We start from the raw sequence: 15,680 nt of genomic DNA, 5'->3' as shown, positions 1-15,680 counted from the left end.
AGTAGTACTGCTTTTCGGACTTCAAATGTGGATAATTAAGAGCATATTGTTTCTTCAGATCATCAAGCACTCCATTATAAGATTCTAAGGAATTTGAAAAGATGCATACAACTAAAGGTTGCAATATCATTTTATAATTTTATATTATATTTATGCAATAACACTACATAAAAAGGATTCAAGGCATTAAAAATGTTGATTTATTTAAAATTTTGAAATAACAAAGCTTGAGATGGAAGGTAGATAAAATTAGACTCCAACTTTCATTCAGCTCTAGATACAGTTACAACTTAAACATTGTTAAACATGAAGCCCAAAAACATCCCCATTGTCGAATCGAGCATCGTATAAATCTGAGATCATTTTTAATCTGTATGTAGGCAAAGTAGATATATTACCTGAACTATGAGATGTGTTCTAACTAAATCAAGAGGGTAGTTGCATACTTTTTGTCTAATACCAGCAACAGAACCTGCATGTGCGGCTGATTTGTTGTTGTAAAAAATATTTTTTTCCCAGCTTTTTTACTCACGAATCTGCAGTTAACAAATATTTAGGCTTTAAAATTAATGACACAAACTGCAATTCAAACTTTAATATATACAACATACAACATACGTTGTTCAAATTACATTATAAGTGTGCACCAACTAAAAAACAACCTGGAGTTATTTGGGCTAGTAGTCCCCTTAACAGGTGTGCAACTTAATCTGGAATTCTTTTGTCAATTTTTTTTCATATTGATGCTCAAATTAAACAAAGTGAGCCTATTCATTGAACAATACTAACACCAATTATTTTTGGGGATTTCTTATCAGCAAACATAGTGAATCAGAGCAATCTATCACTCTGTCAAATCAAACATATACGGTATCGATCATGTTTATTTGTAATTCAACAAATCATAGCTTCATTGCACAATCATCAAACAAATTCCATACGAACTCTAATGCAGAAAAAACAAAGATTTAATCAATTATATTTATAACACAATCAAAAAAATACAAATATGAATGTCTGGTGATTTTGAATTATCGATCAAAAGATGATCAAATGAACTTCGGTAATGATTAAGACTTGAATCGTAATGGTAACATGACTAAACAAAGATAATTAACAACCATTAATCGGTACCGTATTAACGTAATTGTACACAATAAAACATAATTAGACCAAAAAATGTATCCTAATTGGATCTGACCTTGCATAATCGTTTGAAACCGAACCATCTGATACTGACATAACTTTATGCATAAATTTGTTAACTACGAAATCACATATGAGCATTTGGTTGCTATCAAAACACAAATACGCAATTTTATATAATACAATTAATTAATACATAAAAATCAATATTCATATATCATAACCTGGATACAAAAAGTTGAAATCTGATGGTTTGAAATCGATCAGGTTAAAGGTTGAGGCTACATTTTTCGAGCACGCCATAACGTCAGCAAAACATCGTTCTTCAGCCAAAATCGATTCATCAAAAGTCGAAACCCTAATTTGTCCGACAACCAAAATCTTCCATGAATGAATGTATGTCGTTCTTCAGTTGTTGGTTACGAATCAAAAGAATGGGGTTATGGTTCTTCACGATTTAGGATTGACACCCCAATTGTACAATCGATTTGTAAAAATTGTATATATAATAAACGTTGAAAAATTTGTACTATGGTGCTCGAAAAATCGCTACGGATTTATTGGTGGTGGTGGCATCGACTAAAGGTTGCCGGAATATAACGTTTCTGACCCTCAAAAGGGTGCGGTGGTGGTTGGGTTTTCATGAGAGAAGTCAGATGAGAGAAGGAAGAGGTTTGTTAGAGAGAGAATCTAGATCTAATTGATTGGTGCAGTTAATCGTGTTTCTACAGGGACACGTGTTTTTTTCCTGAATTTTACAATTAAATAAATATGATTTAATTAAAAAAAAAAGATAAGGCTGAGGAGCAATATGGTGCTGACACGTGGATATATCTTACCGTTTTAGTAAGTTAGATAGATAGATAGAAGATAGATAGATAGATAGATGACAATTATTCCGAGCTTTCATTCCGAAGTATGCTTGAAATTCCAATTTCTTGCCTTGCACCGGACCATTCAATGGATCAGACTAAACAGCCACTGTTGTCACTCCTCTTAATCTCTTATAATTTACTTGTTATATAGATTGCAAAATTCATTTGTTTGTATATCTAATTGTATGAAGTTAACAGGTAGCTTTTGTGTTGCATCAATCTTGTAGCTATGTGTACGGATAGTTTACATAATGAAAGGTTATGTTGTAATATTATAGGAGTATAATGTAACAGTTTATGGAGTGTTTAACCACTCTTTTAAATCAAGGCGTGGATAAAATACATCGCATAACTAGACATAGATTAAGCAGTAGTAGTTAAACTTTATACAAAAGTGAAAGTAACAACCTTGTTATTAAAACAGCCAATGTTTTCAAATTCTATTTTTATGTCAAATTAACTGACATCGTTTTAATTTGTGACTCCCTACTTCACAAATTCTTAGTAATAAAAGATATGAGACAAAATACAAGTACCCCCTTTCTATTCCATTCCATTACATTCTGTCAACTTTTCTAGGAATCGATAAATCTAATCAAATTCTGCTGCAACACGATACGCTATCAGCTAACAATGTCACTAATTACAGCAAACATATAGACAAATTAGGAGGTGCGGATAATCCTAACATTCAAACAAGTAAACAAAGAAACTACTTCAGGCGGCGAGCTTTGTACATGATAGAAAACACTAAAAGGATGTTAACTGCCTTTTTAAGATTAATAACTAAGAGTTGGGTTCCAAACTAGGTTCAACTTCGGGTGGTTTGGGTGTGGTTGCAACACCATTCATTCTAGCGCGTGCTTCTGCAAACATCCTCTGCTGCTCTGCAAGTGCTTCTTCTTCTGTCATCTCCGCTGCATTTGAGCACTTGCCGCTTCTAACAGTGTCCTGTCCAAAACAAAAAGGTAACCCATTTATAAGGTCAGGTTGAGTCAAACAGTCGTTGCCCGCCACAAACAATTTCAGCACACTAGTAATGTAAATCAAAATTTTCAATGAAAACGACCTAGAAAGTTGTAATAATATTTTTTTTATGAGCTTGAACCCATTTTCCCCTAAAGAAACAAGTTGACCCATTCATATACTCTAAATTAGGCTAACATACAATTGACATCATCTGAGAATATCATTCGAGGACGCAAAGCAATTAAATTTTGTGAAAAATAGATAAAGTACCATTGTTTCAAGTTTGTGTTGTTCGTATGCAGCATAAACATCTTCTATGTATTCACTAAAACCTAGAACCTGAAAAACAATCATATAATTAGCTTGATATATGAACAGAATGGTCAAAGGTAAGTTAACAAATCAGTTAAGATCCACTAGCAAATAACAAAAATAAATACAAAGAAATATATTTAGTAAGACCTGAAAAACAATCACATAATTAGCTTGATCTATGAACATAATGGTCAAAGGAAAGTTACCAAATTAGTCAAGATCAACTAGCAACTAAGGACAAAGAGCTCTATAAAGTAAGGTATCAAAATGGCACCTATGATATAATCAGCTAACAAGACTACTGCAGAGTATATGATATATAATGATAATTTTATCACAAATTACTAACAACTAACAAGTTTTAGGTCATGTAAAGCAATGATATCAAGGTTATGTACACAACTAACCAACCTCTAATGCCTTGAGTACATGCTCTGGTGCAATTGTTTTTTTATCATCTCTGCCACAAACCTCATTTGACTCGGATGAAATAAGATTAATGAACTCTGCATAGTGTAAAGCAATGGGTTCAGTCAACACACAGAAATAAAGATCAACGATTTAACAAAAAGAGTTCATCTAAAATTAACAATTTTAAACATCAGACATGAAGAGTTAACAGCAGAAATATATAAAAACGCTTATAACACAACAGAATCATAGGCTCAGAACATATTGGAAAGGTGTGATACTACTACATAGGATAGATCAAAATATGAAAAAACAGATAACCATCGTAAAGTATAATGTGTAAAAAAGAAAGTGATCTCACCAACACAACACTCGATTAATAAATCTTGGGTATCTCTTGCAACACGTACATCTGGAGGCAACATTTCCTTGATTATCTTTGTCATAGTAGCTGCAATTGAACACACTGCATTAGCATTTACATTCTCTATCAACAGATAAACAAACAACGAAATCAATACAAAAACAGTTACAGCCCATTATGATTTCACACGCTTATTAACTTCCATACATCAAGCAAATTATCATTTGTACAGTAATAGAATACGTACTGCAACGTATCTTCACAATATCAAGACTCTACCCAAACTTTTCAAAAGTAGGAAGTGTTTAATTCATATAGGTAACGCTTAAGTCAACTATAGGAATAACGATAAACAAGTTATGTTCTTATTCTAATTATGGAAAACAAGGCTGCTAAGTACGAAAGACAAACAAATAATCACACAGTAGGCCGATTTTAGCAGCCGTACAACCCGGCAATTTTTTTTAACAAAAGTCAACTATAAATATAATGATTAGTAGCTTGATCATATAGAAACAAAACTTTAAGACAGCATACAGTACATTCAGATATATAGCATCGTCAACAAAATTAATAACTCGTGCATGCGTTCATGACTACATGTGAGAAATTAATTACATACATATAAATGGATTTCCACCCCAACCTAGCGCATATGTGAAGTAAAAAAGATATAATTCTTGAAAAATAAAACAGAACGAATTCATCCAGAAAAATATACACTACAAACCAGCCTGTATAATATGTGTAGGCCAACAACATTTAAAAAAAAAAAAAAAAAAAAAAAAAATTAATAATTAAGCAATAGATCAAAATCACCGAGCAACATGAAGTTAAATGAAACAAACCTTTTGGTAGAGAAGCATCCTCTTTCGTCTTGCCAACAATATCTATGGGATCCATTATCAAATCTACAAAATCAACAAACAAACCTACTCAGAACCAGAAACTAAAACAGCTTACAATAGAATAACATCTCTTATAAAGCAAGATTAAAAATCTGCCAGATATATCAACAAATTCCACCCTTTACTCTACAATTTTGTAGCAAAAACAAAATAATCATCAGATATACAAACAAATCAAGTAAATAATCAGCTACACAAAATATTAATCATGATTCATGTATACATATCAAAGCAAAATAAAATAAAAATTTAAACACACTGAGAACATAGAATTCATCAATAATCAATATCAATTTTTACACTAATATAAGAAATAAAAATAAAAAATATACAGTCATCGTATCCATAATAAAATACAGTATAATAGTATATCCATTGCATACAAGTTTACACATCTAATAACATATATATTTATATATTACATAAACACATAATAGAGTTACAAGCTTTAGTCAAGCAGTTAAACGAAAAAACACAATAACCGTCAGATCTACAGATCTAACATAATATATGTATATAACTTCTACATGTTGGACTAAAAATTCCATAACTTAAAAAAAATAATCAAAAAATATAATAAGCATCAGATCTATAAAATCACAAATAAAAACGTAACAAAAAGATCTATATAGATCATAATCGAAGGATCGCTACAACGTTGAACTGAATAACAGATCCAGATAAAAGCACATAAACAGAAAAAAAAAAAAAAAAACTAGGGTTAACAAACTCACCAGAAAAAAATTAAAATTGAGTATCAGCAGAACGACGACGTATCACGAACAAAATCAAATCAAAAGAAATCAAATCGGAAAAAAGCGATCGGAGATTGAAACGATGGAGCATGATGTTGGTCCGATATAGAGGGGGTGAGGAGTTTACAGGCGACTAAGGCAAAAATCAAATTGTTCACGCGCTTCGACGCGTGAGATGTGTTGACCAATGTGGGGACCACGCGAGGAATGTAAGGTTAGGGGCGCGTGGAGAACAATCGAGAAGTGGTGAAGGTGGGAGTAGATGACGATGAGATCCATGAGTAAGGGTTTTTATAGTTTTGATGATGTGGGGGGAATATGAAATGAGTTGGTGAGTTTAATGAAACGGTGGGAGTGAGAAAAGGAGCGAAGTGAGTGGATCTTTCGGAGTTGTTCCAATCACCGTGACCCACCCATTTATCTCTCGGGTCGGGTTAATAGTTGTTGTGGATATATCGAATTGTCCATTTTAATTTTTGAGTTTTGACCCTTAAAGTTAAAGGATCCGTTTCCCCATATTTAATTATGAAAAAAAAAAAAAGAGAGAGAGAAATTAAAGCGAAAGAAACATGATCCTTTTAATCTTTTAATTTAGAAGAAAAAGATTGGAAGAAAAAAAAATACACTATGATAAATGCTCCACTTCCTTTCATTTTCTCTGTCAAAACTCAAAAACACAAATTATTTTTAAAATTGTTTCGCTTCTCTTCATTTTTCTCTAAAATAAAACTAAGAAACATACTTTAAAGTAAACAACTTATTATCTTTAAGAACTAGTCATTTACCTGTCCAATGAGTGGAGATGTGTAGGTGTAAAAGACGCGAGAAATTGCAAATTAGTTCGAGTTAATTAAACAAATTTTGAAAATTGGTTTCAAGGAAAAAAATTTGAGCAACTCTAAATAACTTTAGAGTTTCAAGTTAAATTTGAGTATTGTTGTAACATATTCCACATTATATTATATTATACCTACATAATAAAACTCACCCAAGATTTCGTCGTTATATTTCTATCTAACTGCCGTTTTGACTTCGCGTTCACACTACAAACGGTTCCTCAACTTCGGCTCAACTTACACAACGGCCCCAGAAGTTTACACTTTTTCATGGGTAATAAGCGTAAATATATAATTTTACTAAAATAAAAGAAACTAATTTCACCCGAATTTTTAACGGGCCCTATCTTCTCGCTCGGTACGAATTAAATTTTCCTACATGCTAACACCAACACAAGATTTCGTCGTTTCAGTTCTATCCAATTGTCGTTTTGAGTTTGCGCTCACACTACAAACGGTCCCTCAACTTCGGCTCAATTTACACGACGACCCCAGAAGTTTACACTTTTCCAGGGGTAATAAGCGTAAATATATAATTTTATTAAAATAAAAGAAACTAATTCCACCCGAATTTTTAACGGGCCCTATCTTTTCACTCGGTATGGGTTAAATTTTTCTGAGACCACTGTTCAACTCGAAAAAATCAGACGAACCCAACGGGACTAACTATACGCGAAACGGACATCGTTAAAAAACACTGGATAACGGGCCCTATATTCTCGCTCGGTGCGAGTTAAATTTTTCCGAGACCACCGTTTAACTCGAAATAATTTTACGAACACAACGCGACTAACTATACGCGAAACGGACATCGTTAAAAAAACACTAAATATTTCGGGCTATATTACATAAATATACTACATACACGTCCAACAAACAACCCAACCTACTAGATATATTAGGTACCAAACAACGTATATCCAAATTCGACCGCGCGTCGAATACAACCGCAGCAACGCGCGTCGAATACAACCGCAGCAACGCGCGGTCGAATTTTTTTCTAGTTATTATCTATTATCTATATACACTAATCATGGTCACATCTAGTTACTATTCACGATGGCGGTTTTGTAACTATCAAAACTTTGGGGTAATTTGGGAACTTCTTTTTTTGAAATTTTTTTTTTTTTGAATATTTTTTAACTATTTTTTTCCACTACTTTTTTCACCTTCATCCTGTATTCATTTATTTTTTAAACGTTCAACTAATCAACTGCTAACTGTTTTTCTTTGTTAACAGCCGTTCTTCTAAACGTTCAACCAAACAACCGTCAACTTTTTTTAACCATTTAATTAAGCAACCGTTAACCGACCAAACTTTTTCCACCACCTTTTTTCATTCATTTATTTTATAAAGCGTTCAATTAACCAACCGTGTTGTGCAACAACACACTATAATACAATATCCGTCTCAACTTGTTGATATTATGTACTCATCCAGACATGTGTAAATTGTGAAATCTACCATGAAGAACACCGAATGTTCTCTCGACATCCTTACGTGCACTTTCTAGATATCTTTTAAATTTTACACGTGGCTCATCAATTGGAGACGCAAATGTCTTGATTAACGTTGCCCAATTTGGATAAATATCATCAAATATAATTATTTCTGTATTCATTACCGTTCACGGTAAAATGGTGTTTGTGGCGCAGTTTCATTCTTTATGTCATCAATTGAATTAAAACATTAAAATCGTTGTTGGCACCCGCTGCACTAAAGAATGGATGTCAAGAACTACGATCGGGTGACCTTGGTGACCACTAGTATATTGCCCTTTCCACGCAACCGGACAATTATTCCACTTCCAATGCATGCAGTTGATGCCTCCGAGCATACCCTCAAAACCATGTCTTTTTCATGAGCACTATACAAACGAGCGATATTGCTTCTCATTGGTTTTCTCAGGTATTCATCAACATGCAGTTCCAAAATACATTTACAAAAGCTGTTAAGACATACAATTGTAAGTACTCTCACTCATTTGTAAGTACTCGTCAAACATATCTATTGTCGGACCATAAGTCATTTGGCGCAACACGATCTAATTTTTTGACGTATGCTCGCAAAATATCCAATCGACTTCGTAATCTGAATCACAGTATCGAAAATTCTAAACCAAAATTTCATAATGAAAAATGTTTATGAAAAGCATAGAAATAATGATAAAATCGTGTGAAAAAATGATAAGTGAAATGGTGTGTTTATATATAAATAATAATTATTTTTATAGTTTAGTTTATTTTTTAAACGACACACTACCTGTTTCAAAGTAACGGTTGAGTGAGGTGACTGATTTTGATATGTTATCCTTGCCAACACGCTACTAAGCCTTCCAGTAAAGCAATTCAGCACGCCAAGAAAAATTACCACCATCACGCCACTTTATAGGCATGATGGTGATGCAATGCCTTCAATATCCGGTGACCACACTGCATGGTCTAACAAGAAAATCAACAAATGGAAATGAGCAGGAGGATCCATATTTCGGCAACGAGCAGGAGGTGGAACCATATTCTAGTAACTCGATGAAGATGATTGCACCACCGGTAAACAGTGGAGAGTGTAGGTTCTATCCAGTAGATCACGGTACACCACTAGTTTGATTTTTTTTTTTTTTTTTATAGAAAATATCATTTGATTTTGTATAGGAATTCACTAAATTGAACCATATTACCCCATATATATTTTTCTAATTTGTAGTTTTTCTTTTAACCACAAAATTTAACTACTCCCTATTTGTAATTTTTTGAAGGTAAACAAACACTAAAATAGTATTCAAATATAGTTATAATTTTGCTCAAATTATACATATTTTTGGTTGCAATATGCGAAATGGGTTAGTTGCTCAAAGGGCTATCTGATCTGATCATGGGGGATATCACAAGGGGTTAAGGTATTGGTTTGATAAATCGACATACAAGAAGATTGCATCATGAATAGGTTCGAACCCCATTTCTTCCAGTCTTTTCCTACTGAACACTTCCTGCTAAAGATAGGGAGATGAGGCTTCAATCACTTGCTAAGCCCCTATTGATTAGGCCAAGCTTGTTAGTATTCCTTCCTCGATAGTCATTATCAATAGCAGATGTAGAATCTGGAAGGTGGAATTACCGGTTTCATTGAAACCTAGCAATGTAACAACCCGTCCCACATCGACCACATATTGAAAGTATTGGTCCCTTATAATCTTAGAGTTCTGGCTAAATGATATCTCCTACCATGGTTTTTAGTTGAAACCTGGAGATACCCGATTGGTTCATTGCTTTAGCTTATGAAGGGCGATTGTCTCTCGGATTACAACAGGCACTCAGCTCATGCATCTCTTGAGGCCACTTCGAGGGTCGTTTCATCTTGTATCAGAGCTGCTCATGTTCCGTTCGGGATGGTGGGGCAAACCTTATCGATGAAGATGAGTTTAGGCGAATCCCACATCGGCCGTGGAAATGAGTGATCTTGGGACAATGTTTCGGCATGACGAAGACATCAGGAATTTAAGTGGGGGAGTTTGTAATATCCCGTCCCACATCGATTTGTGTAAGAAAGTTTGAGTCCCGTATAAGGTAACTCTAATCCTTACCAGACACAACGCGTTTTGAGGCTAAAAGCACAGCATATCCTATCAGAACTCTACAGTTAAGCGTGATCGAGCGAGAGTAGTACTAGGATGGGTGACCTTTTTATAAGGCCTCGTGTGGTCGCCGAGTAAAATCTGTGCGCTTGTGGGCATAGCAGACAATGTTGTGGTCGCGGTAAGGCGGGATGTTACATCTGGTATCGGAGCTGCTCATGTACCGTTCCGGAATGTGGGGCAAACCTTATCAATGAAGATGAGTTTAGGCGAATCCCGCATCGGCAGTGGACATGAGTGATCTTGGGAAAATGTTTCGGCCTGACGAGGACGTCAGAAATTTAAGTGAGGGAGTTTGTAATACCCCGTCCCACATCGCTTAGATAATGATATTTTGAGTCCCGTATAAGCTCAAAGTTGTGGATAATTGATATCTCCCACCATGTTTTTTAGCTGAAACCTGGAGATACCCGGTTAGTCCACTGCTTTAGCTTATGAAGGGTGATTGTCTCTCAGGTTGCGACGGTCACTCGGATTGTTCATCTCTTGAAGACGCTTCGAGGTTCGTTTCATATGATTTCGAGAGGATTTGAAGAGCTTTTATTTCATATTTGATTAAAGTATTGAGTTGTTTTAGAACGCCAGAAGTTTGTATCACGAAGCACTAAAAGTTTTAGTTTGATGATTTTCTCAAATATTGTACAAAACGGTGGCTGAAGGTTAAAACGGAGGCTGTGTGATTTCACTCAAAAACAGGCGTGTAACAATATGAAACCAAAACGGCGGCTCACCCATAAAATGGCGGCTTGATATTTTGGTGCATGATCCGACCTTCAAAGCATGTTATGTAAAACGGCGGCTCCGTAAAAAAAAATGGTGGCTACGTGTTTCTGGTCCAGTTACGAAATTTTCCTATAAATACCATACTTCATCCCCAACTTGAGGAATCACTTTTATGTACAAATTTCTGGAGTATTAAGGCCATTTTGGAGAGGTTTTTCACTATTATACTTGAGGTTTAATACTTGGTTTTCAATTGTAGCTACTATTGATCATTGATAGCTTTTATCTTTTATTTTATTGTGTAATACCATGATTAATAATTGTTATTCTTTGTGTTTGTTCATCTCTTATATAATAATGAGTAGCTAATTCATTATTATCTGCTTAAATGATTGAACCTTGGTAATGGATTATTATTTTTTATTTTTTATTCAACCGATAAAATTTCTTAGAATATGTTTAATTGATGAATCACTGTTATCTAGGTTTTTCAAATAGTTTTATCGCTGAGTTTGTTGATTTGTTTACGATAGTTAATTTGATTGATGAGCGTTCTTAGGTTATTGAAGAATAATTTAGATAATCGTTGCAATTATACAAGGGACACCAAACTATAACTAAACAGTTAGTCATCTGATTATTGCTTGACTAAGATAGTTGTGAGTTTGTAGATAGACACCAAAATAACCTATGTTTGATTATATTCTTGAGTAATTTGAAGTTAGTTGCTTGTGTACTGAATTTATGTGTGGGAAACCAGCTTTGCTTTAGTTTTACAATAATATAACTTAATTAGGTTAAACTTTTATATTCACGTTTATGATTTCAGTGCGGGATACCAGCCTAGATTATTATTGTGGTGAGTTAACTTGTATCTTGAATAGTGACATATTCTAGGTTTAATACTTGCTAAGAAACTGTAAGAGTCGACGGATAATTGAAGTGTCATTACATTTTACAGTTGTTTAAACGGGTTTAACAAAACGATCCTAGTCACGAGAATTAACTCTAAGTAGATACCTTTATCTCCATTGATTCTTGTTGTATTTACTTTTCATTTTATTTTATTTTAATTCAACTATAAAACTCCCCTTTTACTTAGAATATTTATTAGTTTAAAGTTCTTAATTCAACTGTTCTCTATGGATTAATATGGTCATTTTACTTACTAGCTACTACATGAACGGATTTAGTTGCATGATATATGTGTTAGTTATTAAGCAATTTGTCTAGTATTTTATAACTAGATTTTAACACATCTAATTAGTACTGGAAAAAATTCAAGACCCTTGATGCCAATCTCACCCGGGTGGTGCGTTGATTTTCACGTATCGTTAAGCGTGAGGGGCAGTCCAGGAGGAACAGATTAATGTTTTAATATTTATAAGGGTAGGGCCTGAATCTAACTATCAATCCTAATCCTAAAAGGGGTAGTAGCAAAAGTAGGACCTATGGTCATTCGTTTGTAGAGAACAATGCAGTAGGAAGTAAGTGTCTCCTCACGATCGGGTTTCTAACTTAGTGGGTTAAAAAGGAGTGATTTGTGGGTTGTAGTAATAATAAGAGACAGGAATTAAAGTAAGCAGATAAATAACAATTGTGAATTCAGTTTATGGAAAAGGTGCTTGTTGTGATTTCATTAGTCATTATTATGGGATTATTAGTGTCGAGATGCTTGTTGTTAATTAAGTGTTAGGGATTGACACATGCACTGTTTGACCTTAAACTCCTACTAATTTCTTAGTATGTCACTCGAGGTTTAGATTTGTGAATTTTGATTGGACGGTCTGATATCCTACCCTCGACGTCTAACCAAGACCATAAGGTAAGGATAAAAACAACCCGTCTTTGATTTTCTAGGAACCTGCTAGTCAGGTGACAGTCCTGCTGTGACGATCGCTCCAAATCCATATGGACAATTCGTCATTCATTGATTTCATTGCGAGGTATTTGACCTCTATATGATATGTTTTGTAAACATTGCATTCTTTTGAAAAGGCACACCATAAATGAATATTTAAATCAAAGGTTTTCAACATCTGATGATTTCTTCATATAGACAATCACTGTAAATATTAGTTTACAATAGTACTTCCATTGACAATGCAGTCAAAATAAGATACATGGTGATGATTTGGTGAATGCAACGTTTCCTTGAAAAATATGCCATGTATGACTCCATGCACATAGCTTGTCTAACATATAAGCAAACAGCGGAAGACTTCTAGGAAACCTGAGAATAAACATGCTAACAAGTGTCAACACAAAGGTTGGTGAGTTCATAGTTTTAGTGTTTCGCATAATCTGTATATAAAAGTGGATCACAAGATTTCAGTTGTTTCATCCAGAAACATTTATCAATAGATTATATAAAAATGGATCACAAGATTTCAGTTGTTTCATCCAGAAACGTTTATCAATAGATTCTACATAACAGAGCACCCTGGTAACTAAACTTTAACGTTATAATGATAAATACACCATTCGTTTTAATACACGCAAACCAACGTGTCCTAAACTCAAATAACACACGTCCGTTAAAAGGCTAGCGCTCTAGCTCGGACGGGGATGTCAAGCCCTATGGATCCATATACTACTACTCGCACCCACCAATTCTTATAACTGGCAGTTATTAGTTACCAAAGCTAAGGGATTTTCGGTTCAAACTCAGTGTAGAATTTAGTATGTACTTGTATCCATTGCGTTTAAAATAAAGTGCATGTATTCTCAGCCCAAAAATATATATTGCAAAAGCAATTAAAAAGGGAGCAAATGAAACTCACAGTTTAATATTGATATACAATATTGCAGGAAAGCACGTAGACGCATCGGAGATGATAAACACGAGGTTTGATTCACAAAAATACCCCCGAACATTACCCATAATTTTCTTAGCAATAACCCATATTTTCCTTAACTCTAGCTCGCTCGGAAACTCGTTTTGAAAATTACTTGGACAGCACTCCGTCGTAATATTTTATGTACATTATTATTTTTGTATCGCAAAAATAATAACACTAATAATAAAAAAATAATACGATTAATAATAATCTTAATAATAATAATAATAATAATAATAATAATAAATAAATAATATTACGGAGTATATATATTTGTGTATGTGTGTGATTTTAATCGAGCGAAAACACTGGAATTTATAGATGTGGCCTGACAAACACTGCCATGCGATCGCATGGGTTTGAAGGCCTGTGGCCATGCGATCGCATGGCCTCCCCTTCCAGCTCACATATTGTTTGTCATCAAGCTTGTCGACATATTTTAAAAATAATATATATTGTATATAATTTATATTAATTATATATATAATATATTATATTTACGTGCATAGTTGACTTGTAATTTTCGTTCCGATAAGTCGTACGTCGTCACTCGACTTATGTCCCAGTTTCGATTTTTCGAACGTCCTATCGTATACTGAGAAAACTTGTACTTTACGTTTCGTGAATCGTACCTTTGTCAAAATATAGTCTTAAATCATCCATAAACTATACCATTGTAGCAAAGTTCTGTAGTAAAGTCAATTTCACTGTAGCAAATAATGATTTTCGAAAACACTGTAGCATTTTGGGTACTGTAGCAATTTGAAAATGTTACTATCGTTTACTAAATAACTTGAAATTATATATATGCATATATCTTTTTAATATACATAAATCAGTTTTTAAATACACATTGGAAGTTATTTATAAATAAATTTTAATAATAAATATTTCAACTTATCATATATATTTAAATAGATATTTAAACTAATAAGTTTAATGTACGGTATCAAATAATTAATACATTGTTACCTTTTCAAGTTATAGTATATATGTATCTATTTACATATAATTGTTCGCGAATCGTCGAAAATAACCGAAGGGTATTTAAATATATAAAAGTAGTTCAAAAATTTTGAGATTCAGTTTTACAGACTTTGCTTATCGTGTCGGAAATGTTAATCATACAAAGTCTAAATTGTGATTTTCATATTATTGGCTCTATTAATCGAGTCAACAGCAAACGTCGATTTATTGGCGACTTAACTGTCACTTAAAGTCTAAATTGAATTTCAGACAGAAATTTAAAATTCATGAAAATTTGATTCTACCATTTTCATGGCGTCTCATTTTTTATTTTTTTATTTTATTTTTTAAAAAATTTCCTACTTATAGGCCGGAGTGCGACAACCCGGAAATTTCCGATCAATTTTAAACTTAATTCTCTTATATGATTTTGACACGATAAGCAAAGTTGGTAATGTTGAAGTCTCAAAAACTTTGAACGGTGTTCATATATACATTTAATCCTTGACTATTCCCGAAGATTCACGAACATTGGTTTGTAAATAAAAATGTATATATGTATTTTGTAAATATAAATATAAGTGTATATATAATATTTTGAATTAACAAAATACACTTTAATCAATTGAAATTAAGAATGTAAAATAATAAATAAAATAATTAAGTTACTATTAAAATGAATATATATATATATATATATATATATATATATATATATATATATATAATTTTATAATTATTTGTAATATATAAATATTAAATAAATGTTATCACATAATATAATATTGTATATTATATTAAATGTAATTACAAGTATAGTTGTTATATTATTACATTCAATATTAATAATATTATTAAAATTTATAATATGAAATTTGATACATTTGAATTATTATATTTATGATGTCAAAGCTAAGGGGTAAAAAATACTATTAAATTT

General features: G+C 33.0%; 1 protein-coding gene across 1 annotated transcript; it reads right to left on the bottom strand.

The window, feature by feature from the left end:
* Nucleotides 1-2,541: 2,541 nt before the first annotated feature.
* LOC139893894 (protein Dr1 homolog) lies at nt 2,542-6,073 on the bottom strand. Its single transcript, XM_071877094.1, has 6 exons — nt 5,723-6,073; nt 4,929-4,991; nt 4,078-4,167; nt 3,717-3,811; nt 3,261-3,329; nt 2,542-2,972 (listed from the first exon to the last, which is right to left on the bottom strand). The coding sequence occupies exons 2-6, from the start codon at nt 4,981-4,983 to the stop codon at nt 2,808-2,810; spliced, it is 474 nt and encodes a 157-aa protein (XP_071733195.1). The 5' UTR covers nt 4,984-4,991; nt 5,723-6,073; the 3' UTR covers nt 2,542-2,807.
* Between the last annotated feature and the right edge of the window lie 9,607 nt (nt 6,074-15,680).

This window comes from Rutidosis leptorrhynchoides, chromosome 2 (genome assembly GCF_046630445.1).
Source record: "Rutidosis leptorrhynchoides isolate AG116_Rl617_1_P2 chromosome 2, CSIRO_AGI_Rlap_v1, whole genome shotgun sequence".
NCBI classification, from domain to species: Eukaryota; Viridiplantae; Streptophyta; class Magnoliopsida; order Asterales; family Asteraceae; genus Rutidosis; species Rutidosis leptorrhynchoides.
The sequence above is the reverse complement of the archived record's forward strand: the minus strand, read 5'-3'. Positions and strand labels throughout refer to the sequence as shown.

Excerpts from the sequence above, each read along its gene's own strand:
- LOC139893894 (XM_071877094.1), bottom strand. The coding sequence starts at position 4,983 with ATGGATCCCATAGATATTGTTGGCAAGACGAAAGAGGATGCTTCTCTA. Across the intron at positions 4,168-4,928 it reads GGATGCTTCTCTACCAAAAG|CTACTATGACAAAGATAATC; the intron begins GTTTGTTTCATT and ends GTTCAATTGCAG. Across the intron at positions 3,330-3,716 it reads ATGTACTCAAGGCATTAGAG|GTTCTAGGTTTTAGTGAATA; the intron begins GTTGGTTAGTTG and ends ATTGTTTTTCAG.